Source organism: Gopherus evgoodei, chromosome 8 (assembly GCF_007399415.2).
Source record: "Gopherus evgoodei ecotype Sinaloan lineage chromosome 8, rGopEvg1_v1.p, whole genome shotgun sequence".
NCBI lineage: Eukaryota > Metazoa > Chordata > Testudines > Testudinidae > Gopherus > Gopherus evgoodei.
The window spans coordinates 88,174,757-88,187,838 of record NC_044329.1 but is presented as its reverse complement, the minus strand read 5'-3'; the positions used below and the strand labels follow the sequence as shown (position 1 = coordinate 88,187,838).

Genomic DNA, 13,082 nt, shown 5'->3' with positions numbered 1-13,082 from the left:
TAACTAGAGTTACTCGACACTAACTTAAACTCACTGGATTAGATAAAACAGTTCTTAACTACAAAGAGAGAGATTTTAAGTGAGTACAAGTAATGAGGCATAAAAGTCAGAAATGGATGCAAGAAAAATAAAGATAGTCCCCTTCTAGTGCCTAACAAATTATATTAAATTCAAGAAAAGTTTCTCACCACATGCTTCCAGGAGAATTACTGACCTAACTCTTCAGCTCAGGATCCCTTCCCCAGAGTCCAACAGCTGTTTCCTTTCCCTTCTGGGTGCGAATAATGAGATGGGCAGAGAGAGAGAGAGGAGTGTCTTGGGGCATTCACCTTCCCCCCCGCCACCGTTTCCAGCTGAGAACCAGGTGACAAACAGTCTGCTGGGCTTTTCACCTGTGTGACCTCTCTGTTTTTCTCCCTTCCCCCTTTCTGATTGATGACTGTTTATTGCTTAAATACAAATTAAGGCAAGCATACACTCCTTTGTTCAAGTCAGGTCTGTTTGGTGCTAGGTGAGTACATATTTTTATCACCATATAGGGGAAATTTTTTACTTTATGCATAAAGCTGCTATACACATTTTACCATGATATCACTGATTAGCAAGTTGTGAGTTTTCAAATGATCTCACAAGGCATACCTTGTATAAAGATTATTACAAATAGTGTGAGGGTGTGAACACAGGGGTATAGTCCATCACAGCCCTACGGCATGATGTTTAATATCCCTTCAAGAATTTTTGTTAGCAATAACAATTATACCTCTGGATATTCTTGAAGTCTTTTTGCCATGATAAAAATTGACTGTTTAATCTTATTTATTTTCTCTTTCCTAGCCAATTTCTGATCCATAACAATACTTTTCTTCTTACTTCGTGACTACTTAGTTTCTTTAATGTCTTGTAGGTGACCTTTTAAGTCTAAATTGTACAATTATTTCTCTTTTATCCACTACTTTGACACGTTCAAATAATAAATGAAATAAATAATAGACTAGTAAAACATGATATTCCTCTGACACATCAGCTTTCTCCATGTCTGTTCATATCCCCTGTGCTGGTCCTTATTTTCTTTCAGAACACATTCACACACGCTTTAAAAGCACCATCCATTATATAAATATTCCAGTTTCTATATATGTATGTGATTTATGAGTCACAATTGACCATTATCACCACCTACAAAGATCTGAATAGTGCTGTAACATTCCCTGTAATATGCTAAGACTTACTGTTAACCCATTTTATTATTATAGTTATTTCAAGTCCCAGTCATTACACTCAGAAAGTTAAACATGTTAAACTATAACAATATCCAATATAAATTACCTACCTTCTAATGAATTAAATGACAAGAGAAGGTCTTATTGTAACCCAAACTATATGACAGGATATTGTTTTATCAATATTTATGCTATTATCATTAGATCACATACATGGTAACTTATTGTACTCTTGATATTATACCTCCAACATCTAATAATCATTTCAGTCTAAAATCTGTCTTCCCAATTCTGTTTGTTCAGTTATAGGCAGCTAGATCCCCTGTACCTGATGATCCTTCAGACAGTACAACTACATCTGTTAGCTGGGTTCAAGTGCAATTGCCCAACCCAAAAACTCTGTTATAATCCACCACGAAAGGATAGACTATACTTATGGACAACCTTACCTTGACCTACCTGCACCAGTAACACTGGACTATAAACTGCCCATCAAATATCTCTATTAAAGATAGATATCCCCTAACCTCAGTATGAGTTACATGAGCCTCAGCCAGGGCCGGCTCCAGGCACCAGATGAGAAAGCACATGCCTGGGGCGGCACATTGAAAGGGGCAGCATTCCAGACAATCTTGGGGCAGCCAGCCCAGCTCTGCAGGGACATGGATCCTGGCCCGGGGGGCGGGGCAGGAACTAGCAATCCTTGCCACTCGTGCCGCCGGGCTCCCTGGGACGCATCACTCCCTGCCGCCTGCACCGGCCTCTGCCTCCCGCACCGCTCTGAGCCCAGCCTGGCCAAGCCGCCTTTAAAGACCACCACCTCCTGCAGCCCCTGGGCACCGGAAGGAGGGAGGGTTCTGCAGCGGCCCGGCGGGCAGTGGAGAGGTGGGCCCCACTCATCCTGGCGCCATTTGCGCTATGCCAAGCCCCGCTGCAATGCCGGCCCCGCGCGGAGGTCACAGACCCCAGCCAGTGCTGCCTGTGTCGGCCCCCTCAGAGCCTGCCCAACTGGGAGAGTCACCCCAAGGCCGGAGGGGGGAGCCGCTCTCACCCGGCTGCGAGCGGACTACAGCACCTGCCTGCCCATGGGTGGAGGGAGCGGGCGGGTACTGTCCTTCATCGCCCTCCACAAGCTCCCTGCGACTGTATTTTTGTTTTTTTTTTGCTTCGGTAGTCCAGCTGCGGAATTTTTTTGCGCTCCTGGGGCGGCAAAAAAGCTAGAGCCGGCCCTGGCCTCAGCTGAATGGAAACAGCTGGGTCAAGAATATAAAGACAGTTCTACTACTGAATCACTGTATTCCTGATAGTCATCCCTCACACTGAACCACTTTCAACCTAATATTCTTAGCACCGCCTCTTCATTCCTTTCCTTATGTGATCATTAGCCAAGTCTTTCAGTTCTTCTCCAGAGCCCTCTGGTATCCAGGCAGAGCCCACCATCATCACTGCAGGCCAACAAATCCTTTACATCTTAATCACTTTAAAGACCCATCTGCTAAAAATTAATACATACAAATAGGTATTATTTTATTATTTAAATTAAAATCTTAGTTCACTGGCTTAATCACTGACATAAGCCCCTATACAAAAGGACAGTACAAGAGAAATCTGCTCACCAGCTTCTCCTTGTCTGACATGGTCACATCACATGACCTCTTCAAGAGTGTACTGATCCTGTAACTGAATTCCATACAGCAAGAGACTAGCTCTCCACCCACATCAACACAAGCTTCCTGAGATTTTTAGGGGAAGCGGGAAGGGGGGGGGATGGGAAGAGGGACAATAGATTGATTCTCTTTTGCCCGTCCCTAATGCGGGTTTGGGTGAATTTTAAATTGAGAGAGGAAAATTAAAACTAGACAAACTGAAACTTCAAAACACCACATGGCCATTTATTAACAGGGAAAAAAATCACAACTTGGGCTGGGGAGGAGCACTTTTACCAACTAACAGTACTATTAGAACAAAATACTTACACAACTTGAAACAAGCTATTTACATTCATCAACAAGGAACCACACAATTCAAAATTATCTGCTCTTTTAAAAAATAAAATTAATACACTAAATTAAATGAACTGTGCACATTAACCAAACACTACAAAATATACCAACTTACTCTAATAGCAATTATTACAACAATTTAGCTCTCATATGCTGCGTATGCACAATTTTACACCAAATAACAACAATATATATACAGTTCTGCAGAAGAAACTAAGCAAAGCACAGAGTATTCACAGAAAAATTAGAAAGCAAGTACCATATTCCAGGCGCAGCTGACCAGCAGTACAGACACCAGAAGCATATTGAATTCGCAGAAGATAACTTTGAAAAATAAATGTCACATCCTGAGCCGGCTATATCCAGAGGAGACCCCTGGCTGAAGGGTTGATCAGATTCTGGCACGAGGCATAGTTTTATTCAGAGGATCTTTTACACTTGTCAAAATCTGATTGGTCCCTAGCTCCTTCACCTTCCAGGTCCTGAGCTGGTGCCCTTTACGTAGATAGAATCTGCACATGGCACACTAGCATTATTTTGCACACAACCCTAATCTGACCGTTTGAACTGAACTACGATTGGTCAGATTGGATCCCTTTGCTCATGGCACGCCGGTATTATGCACACAGCACTAGCCTGACCCCTAGGTGACCAGGCAAAAAGAGCGGGAAAATGCACATGGCACTATAACTTTGCACACCGCACCTTAAGATAGCACACAGCACCATGGTGTTGCACACGGTACCAGTGTGACCTCTAGATGACCGACAATTGGCCATACAGACACCATGTTAGAATAGAGGCCTAGGGCTGTGACATCTATGAGTAGGGTTTAATACCTAGAACAATGGAAACCATCTAAGAAAATGAAGGCACCAAAATCAAATCCAAAGTCATCTTATTTTCTAATTTATTTTAAGCCTCCTTGACTTTCTCTCTCGGCTTCCCGAAGACCATAGTCAGCGTGGATTCTTACCTTTCAGAGTTCATAGTACCTCTTTGCCCTGTAGTCCAGTATTGTTCTGTGGACCTCAGTGCATCATTTCAAAATCATTATGAATTAATGCTATGAGAGACATTTTCATAGGATGACTGTAAATCCAAATTGCAGTCTCACAATCCCTAATGTTGTCTCATTAAGGAAATCCTGTTGGTAAAATTTAAAAATAAAAGAAAGTCTAGTGAAGATGGGCATAATTCTGCACGGGAAGATCAGCATATATGCAGATAAGAGTACAAGTAAATATTTTTGAGGAGATGGTTTTTGATCAATGATTCCTGGTGTGTGTTATTTATCGACTTTTGAATTTTAATGAATATAAATGCCACTTATTCCTTTCCTGAACCAGGAGTGAAGACTCACAAATATTGATCTTTTCTGGCATATAACTAATCCTAAAAGAGATACTGCCTGCCGAACAGGAAACTGAGAAGTTCATTTAGCTTCACTACTGCCTGCTGGGATGTATTTACAATATAAGGAACTTCCAGTGCAAAAAATTATAGCTCCAATTGACTTAAACTTTCCTTCACTATCTCAACAACTGATCCCACCAGCCTGCAAGGGTCCCAGTCTGTTTAATGTAATTTCATTTGAGGAATTGGGGGAGAGCAAACAGAGCCGTTTATGTGAAAGGATGGCAGTAACTTCTTTTTCATTCGAATGGTAGGTAAACTTGTGACTAAAGGTATGCAAAAAAAAAGGGAGGTGGGATGGAGGACTGCTCTTAATTTTGATTAGCAAATCTACATCAGTTAACTCTGGTTAAAATAGCAGCAAAGGCCCTGGCAACTCAGCTTTTAACTCATGTTAGCAGCTTGAGTTCGAGCCAATAGGAGAGTCTGTGGTTGGACTTGAGCTGCCAAACTGAATTTAAAAAGCCAAATTGACCATGTACTTACTGCTGTTTTGATCTGAGTTAAGAACACACTTTTTTTCCTAATACCCAACCTAACTCACCCTTGTTGCAATTTAAGCCCATTGCTTCTTGTCATATCCTCAGAGGTTAAGAAGAACAATTCTTCTCCCTTCTCCTTGTAACAACCTTTTATGTACTTGAGAACTGTTATGTCTCCCCTCTTCTCCAACAAACAAACCCAATTTTTTCTAGACCTTTAATTGTTTTTGTTGCTCTTCTCTGGACTTTGTCCAATTTGTCCAAATCTTTCCTGATTATAAGGTGCCTATGTCGAACACTTAAAAATACTGTAAATCAAATAAGGAACAGTAGCCCCATGACACAGAATATTATTAAATAACCAGGCAGTGCAAAATAAGTAGTTAACCACATATTTCGCAACTCACTTCCCCCATACATTCTCCTCTAACAACATTTGCTGCTTCAGCAGCACTTGCAGTTTGTCCTGAAGGTCAACAGACCAAAGACAAAACCACTCGAAATCCACATTATATCTTTGAACATAAGAGCCTTTATTGTGGCCAGGAAGGTTCAGAGGCAGTTTGCATAACCATCCTTGCAGGAGCTCCCCTAGCTATCCTTTTCCCCCAGGCATTTCCTTACCACTCACATCCTTATCTTTGTTGGGTTCAGAGTATGCATCATCTTTTCTGACCCTTCGTTCTATGGAAGGAGTTGTGACTGACATGTGCCGGCTGTGGAAGAGAAAGCACAAAGCTGTCCTTCTTTGTTGCTCCATGCCCCTCCATACAGGGGTCAGTCACAGTCACGTCGCTCTCCTGGGTTACAGGGAGTGCTCTCCTATTATTGCCCATGGTTTGTTGGAAAAATAATTTCCTGACCAGCTCTAGTCAGGAGCTGAGAACATGCAGCCAGAGGGTCTACCACAAGTTGGCATAAAATGGATGTAGCATGCTCCAGAACTGAGGACTACAGCTAAGGACAACTTTTTACCTGGCTGGGTCTAGTGAGTCTGCCAGAGAACCTCGGAACTTGTTTCTGCTACATATACAAACCACATATTTTACAAAAAACATACACACTTGCCAAACTTCATGTTCATCTGACCATTTTGGCAGAGGAGACTTCTCCTGAGAGCCCAAACAATACCCAAATGGGCAAGAGAGGTCACTGCAGAGTCACGCAAGGTAGCTTTCTTCTCCCTCATGGTGCCATGAAAGCATGCTCAGTTCCTACTATCTCAGGAGAGAGTGTCATAGTTCAAGTCCTGAACTCCAGTTTCCTGAGAGTTAGTGCAATACATTGCGAGGGGCAATATGTTAATTTCGTTTTTCTAACACATACTTTGCACACTACAACTCACTCTATTGTTACTTATCACATGGTTGACCTGGAAACATGTCCACCATTTACTGTGGGAAGCTATTTAGTATGCATACTAGCAGCCTCTGAAATACTTGGCCACTGTGTGGCTTAACACTATAATAGGCTAGTCTTTGCAACAATTACTGCATGGGCCAATATGTATCAACGTAGAAATAAAGCTACATGAATAGAGTTCCTTTGTAGCCATTGTTACTGTATATTTCAATAGGCACAAAAATCGCAAAATCATCTTTCACATGGGTAGTTTTAATATCCACAGGTACATGAAGAACACATAAATTATGCAATAACAATTTAAAAAATGTCAATTCCTTAATTAACAGGTAGATGACCAATCAAATTTCTCTGGATATGAGAACGCAGGCGGTGAGTTTCTTCTTAAGTATAGACTAATGTATTCATTATGATACTTTTAGTTCCCCCCTTAGTATAATCAAGTATATGATAAGTATATTATATTGCATCCAGATTCTTTTTTTTTTTTTAAGAGGTATGCATTTCAGATACTGATGGAAAGCACATTTGATTGTGTGACAGTATGTCGTAGAGTTACTTCAATTCCCATTCAACCCATTGGACCCAGACTTATTTAGAAGTCTTACTAGTAAGCCAAAAATAGCTTTCAGAATTTGGCAAACAGTTATTAAGAGCTGATGTAAGGTGTGACTTGGCAGGATTCTAAGAGCAGCCTGAGGGTTAATGAACACGTTCAGCTAGTGATATCCCATAATTAGAAATGTGCAAGTCAGAGATGAGTTGCTTTTAGTCTGGCTGAATTTAAGATTAAATTTCCTTTAATGTGGAGCACTGAATGCAAAAACCTAAAAGGATATGGAAATTGTAATATATGAACTTTAATCAAATCATACTTTTAGAATAAAAGCAAAAAAAAAGCAAAGAAACATGGTGGGTCATGATGCATATTATTCTGATCTCAAGAGCAGTTTGATTCTTTTTAATTATTATGATTTTGCCTCTTTTTGCTAGGGTGTGCATATGTAAGGGCTGTCATTGTTTCCATATAAGATATATTTTTGTCACTTCTGCAGTGACAGCTACAAAACTGGGACATAAATGAGCTTGTGAATAACAGTTCATTTCAGAATAAAGAACATTCTAGTAGAAAACAAAAGCTACATTAAATCAAAAAGTTACCTTGAAAACCTTGCTATGTGTTATATAACGGTATATAGAAAGAACAGATGATTAAAATCAGTATTTGCTGCCAATAAAACAAAGATTTTATTTTTATTTAGATTTTACAGAAGATCTAAGGAAATCTAACATCATTTTTGTAGTTGGTAAGTAAGAACCTTAATATAACTGTTCCATTTGCAGCTGTTAACAATGGGTCATACAGTTTTGATTGTTAATGTAGGTGAAAGACTGAAAGTGTGGGGAGAAACACTGACTGATAAGCTGCACTTGGTGCTCCTCAAAATCTGGCACACCGAAGGAATCCCCGCTGACTTACGTAATGCTGACATCATCGCCATTTTCAAAAAGGGAGACAGAGCCGACTGTGGCAACTATGGAGGCATTGCCCTCCTCTCCATCGCTGGGAAAATCCTGGCTAGAATCTTACTGAATCACCTGCTCCCTCTTGCAGAGGAAGTACTTCCAGAGTCCCAGTGCGGCTTCAGACCAACACAAGGCACCACCAACATGATTTTTGCAGCCAGGCAGATCCAGGAAGAATGTCAACACTACCACCAGGAGCTTAATATGGCCTTTATCGATCTTACCAAAGCCTTTGACTGTCAACCATGAGGCTCTGTGGAAAATCATGTCAAAGTTTGGCTGCACAAGCAAATTTATCATCATTGTAAGACTCCTCCATGACCAGATGATTGCCTCCAGGGCTGGGCTCCAGCTTTTTTGCCATCCCAAGCGGTGGGGAAAAAAAAAAAAAAAAAAAAAAGAAAATAAAGCCACGATCAGCGGCACTTCGGTGGCAGCTCTACCGCGCTGCTTCATTCTTCAGCGGCAATTCAGCCGCCAGTCCTTCCCTCTGAGAGGGCCTGAGGGACCCGCCTCTGAATTGCCACAAAAAACCCGGACGTGCTGCCCCTTTCCATTGGCCGCCCCAAGCACCTGCTTCCTGCGCTGGTGCCTGCAGCCGGTCCTGACTGCCTCCATCCTGTGCGGTGGTTCTACCTGTGAGTCCTTTGTCATCCGAACTGGTGTAAAACAAGGCTGTGTACTGTCACCCACCCTTTTCTCCATTTTCTTAGCAGCTATGAAAACATTAACCCAAGACAGTCTACCACAGGCCACTAGCATTCAATATCAGGTTGACAGCAACCTCTTCAACCTTTTTCATCTTTGTGCCAGAACTAAAGTAATATCGGCGACAATAACCAAATTCCGGTACGCAGATAATTGTTAGTCCCTCTGTGGGACATGCATACACCTTGGAAATTTTAGCTAGCAGTGTCTGAGGGTCCAAACCTGAGCACCATACATCCTTGTGCTCTGGTGCAAGGTTATATAGGGAGATGTGAACCTACTTTCACTCAAGTTCCCACTCAGCCGCCCTTGGCTCAAGACAGATCATAACAGTGTCTGCTGCTAGCTTTACAGCTCCTTCTTTGTTTTCTTTATGTTACTTTTCATTAGCACACTTTGTGCTTTCACAGGGGTCCCCCTCACTTGAACTCTTCTTTCTGCAGTCAGGGCTTCTGCCTTTGGCTGTTCCCTTGATGGAACAGGTTATGCCCAGCATTCCAGGCTTCAAGCCTTGTCAGATGAGCCACAGGTCTTTCTCCCTCAGCAACAGACATTCCAGCTGCCTCAGAGTCCCACATACAATCCAAATGCAAGGTCTGAACTAGCTTTGAAAAGCAGATCTGTCCAGACCCTTGCACCTCAGGGTAGACAGAAGCACCTTCTCATGGAGTGCACCCTGTACGTCAGCCTCAGCCACTCAGGTCATTCCAATGCCTTCAGCCTCAATTAAAGATTGTGGGGCAACTCTGGAATCAAATATTCCAAGAAAGAGTCCACATTACCTAGAGGAACTCCTATAAAAAGGGAAGTCATCTCCATGGCCAGAATTTAGGGAGATCTTGCATCCCAGTATGGGTACTGTTGAGGCTTGTGTGAGCCCCAGAACCCATCAAGACAAAGCCCATTTCATCCCATACCAAGAGATCTCTTAGAAAATCACAGCTGTTAGCACTGAAGTTGTTACTGGAAGATGAGCCCTCCAGACACAAAAAGAACTCTAAGGGACTCCTCTAAGAACCCTATATTGACCTCAGAATCCTTCTCTTCAGGTTGTAGCCGTAATAACTGTACCTCAGCAGTCTCCAGTACCTTTCTCCTCAGCTCACATACCTACAGGGCACAAGGACTGCATCTCCGTACCATCCCCAGTTATGGTGGAACACTGCCCAGACTCCATGGTACCGATTAGGTTCCTTTCTCATGAGGACCTCTTGATCACAGAAGAACCAGATTCTTCCTCCTCAGGGGCACTGAGAGGGATCCCTCCTGGTACCATCCCACCTGTCAGCACTGAAGCTTTAGCACATAGCTCAGCCTCCCAAAGGTGCATTTCTTTGCAAAACTATCCAATGGAAACTGCAGACACTTGTGCTTGTGGTAGAGTCACAACCCAGTGGGGATACCCTCTTAGTCACCTGACATTACACCCTCCTCTGTGCCTACCCTCCAACACATGATCCTTAGGGTTCTAAATAGGAACAAGTGGTAGAAATTTTCATAGCTCCATGTTGGCCATGACAAGTCTGGCTCTCAAACCCGCTCTGCTTTTCCCTGTGAATGCCACTCTGATAATGGATCTCCTGACCCAAAACTTGGGCACCACAGCCCAACATTTCTGTATCTCATTTCTGTATCCTCAATGGTTCTTGGGCATAGAATTGGACTGTTCCCCCGAGGTTAAGACAGTACTTCTGGGCAGTAGGAAACCTGCCATGAAGAAAACCTACCTATAGAAATGGAAGCATTTCCAGGTCAGGCATGCTCATCGATCAATAACTCCTATGGAAGGTCCACTCAGGCATTGTTGATGACCTGCTGGACTTGAAATCACAAAGTTTGTTTTGTAGCTCTGTTAAAGTACATCTAGCGATCATTATGGGATTTCACCCTCCTATCCACAGATTGTTTTTGTACACTGTACCAGTCAGGTTACCTCAAAGGTTTGTCTAATTTGTTTCCATAAATCAAAGAGCCCGCCCCTCCTTGATATCTTAACCTGGTTCTTAATGCACAGGTAAGTAACCTCTCTATTTGCATATTAATTCTTGTAAATTAAAACCATGAAATCTGAAATAAAGCCATGCAAATTAAGGTTTTGCAAAGATCAGAAGACCACATTTTTATACTACAGGTTTTTTAAGCCCCATTTTTGTACTAAATATGAATAGACCCAGCTCATCACTAACCTGTATGTATATAAAAACCCTTGAAAAACTGAGGCTGGACTATTACACCATTGCTATGGTAATCCAGAACTTTCATAAAAGGAAAATGCGCAATGTTTTGCTTCATACTTTTTGAAAAACTGCAATCCTATGTTATACAGTTACACTTTTTCTCTCTTTCATTTCATTGAGAACTCATGTGTGGGTTTGTATAAAACACGGAACTGTGAAGTGATCTGTAACAAATTTCAGAAATTTTATGTTTGTGAGCTGTCCACGCTCAGACAACGTTTTTCTCACATTTATTCTTTAGTTGGTTGTTTTATGAATAATTCTTGACCTCTCTCTTATTTGCAAGTAGTTTATTTAAAATATTCAACATCTGAAATTATAGCTGTTTTTCCAGGAGACACGCAGGCATATGATATGTTTCTTTTGCCTTATTGCATCAGCCTAGCTCTTAGAATCAGGTATTGTACCTGGCTAGATGAATTCGAAATTTCTTTTCCATGAAGCTCAAAAATTAGAGGAAAACACAAGTAAGCATAATGTTTAAGAAAGGCACCAGATTCTAACACGATGAGATTAAGTATCTAGATAGACAAGCTGAAAAAGAGAAGCGTAACTGAGAGAAAAAGTACAGATCAGTAAATATAGTTTATCACAGATCCTAGAGACTAAGGACAGGGATTGCAATACATCTGGGAAAAAACCATTAATTTGAAAAAAGTCACTCACCAACAAGATTTCATAAGGCATAGCTTTTGTCTGACATATCCTGTGCCATTTTTTAAAGAGAAGCAGAAGGAAAGATGTAATGAAACAGGGAACTAATCTACTTAAATAGGCTCAATCCTGCTGATCTCCAACTTGTGGGTATAGCCCACTAAGAAGTTGCTGTCTTAGTTCAGATAGGCAGGTGAAGGACATGTTTTTCTAGATATTACCACTGTTTGCTAGTCTGTTGGCCAAATCACAACACATGATCCTCTTTTTTTAAAAGTATATTTTTCAGTAAATTGCTTTTCAGAGAATCAAGGACCAGGCAGGCACCATTGAAGTTTCCCCATGCAATCACCATTATGCACCTCATTCAGGGTCGGCACTACCATTTATGCGACCTAGGCAATGGCCTAGGGCGCCAGAATTTTTGGGGGGCGCTATTTTGCCGGGGGGGGGGGGAAGCGGCAGGTCCACCGGAGCCTTTAGACCAGCGGACCGCCTGCCAGCATCACTGTGGCAGCTCCACCGGAGCCTTTCCAGCAGCGGACCGTCTGCTGGCATCACTGTGGTAGGTCGACCGGGGCCCCGGGGGGCAGCAAAATGGCCATCCGCCTAGGGTGTCAGAAACTCTGGCGCCGCTCCTGACCTCATTTCTTATGTCTGGCATCCTATGCTGCTTTGTGCCAGTGTAACAGAAGTGAAGAGTTCTGCGTAGCTTTGACAGCATTATTCTATGGGATTTGTAAGTGATCTTCTTGTGATGCCACCATGTTGTCATAGAAGAAGATTCCAATATATAGGTCCTATTTGTCTTCCTTGGAGCACTGATATTTAAACTGCCTTTGCTGCCTGTATGAGTACATCTTTCATGGGAACAGTGGGTGTTTCTCAAAGGCAATATCTGGTCTCTGCAGACAAAGAAACACTGGCTGCTATTATTTATTTCCTTGGACTAATGCACAGAGGGCTCAGTTCTACAAACACTCACAAGAGTAATGCAGCTGAGGTCAATATCAGTACTTACACAGGGAAGAGTCACTGTATGAGTGTTTGCAGGATTACAGCCTAGCAGCCCAGTCCAATCCCTGCTGAAGACAATGGGAGTCTTTAGAATGACTTCACAGGGAGTTCAACTGAGCCCTTAAAAGTATTGTAAAGGAACTAGAAGCTGTAACAGCATATGCGAAAATTCTGCTCTTCCCAGTGAGAAGGACAGAAGGACTCCTACTACCCCAATTGCCTTCAGTGAAGAAATCTGGACTTGCCAAGCCACTTGTAAGAAGGACTTTTTAAAAAATAGTGTTTTAATTGTTTACATAATAATTGAAGTAAATATGCACATCTGCTGTAGCTGATAAGTTGAAACACTGTTTATGAGATTAAAAAAATCATTAACAAATCTAATTTATCTCAAACGTCTCTAATAAGGGAACGAAAACATGGACTGATTAGCAAAGATTTACATGCGGGTTAGAG

General features: G+C 42.0%; 1 protein-coding gene across 1 annotated transcript in view; it reads left to right on the top strand.

Annotated features, from left to right (window-relative positions):
- The window catches only part of AK5 (adenylate kinase 5), a 156,044-nt gene that overhangs the window by 100,138 nt on the left and 42,824 nt on the right, over positions 1-13,082 (top strand). The window contains exons 9-10 of the mRNA XM_030571961.1: positions 6,813-6,855; positions 7,746-7,790. Of these exons, the coding sequence (XP_030427821.1) occupies positions 6,813-6,855; positions 7,746-7,790 (88 nt within the window). The remainder of the gene's footprint in view (positions 1-6,812; positions 6,856-7,745; positions 7,791-13,082) is intronic.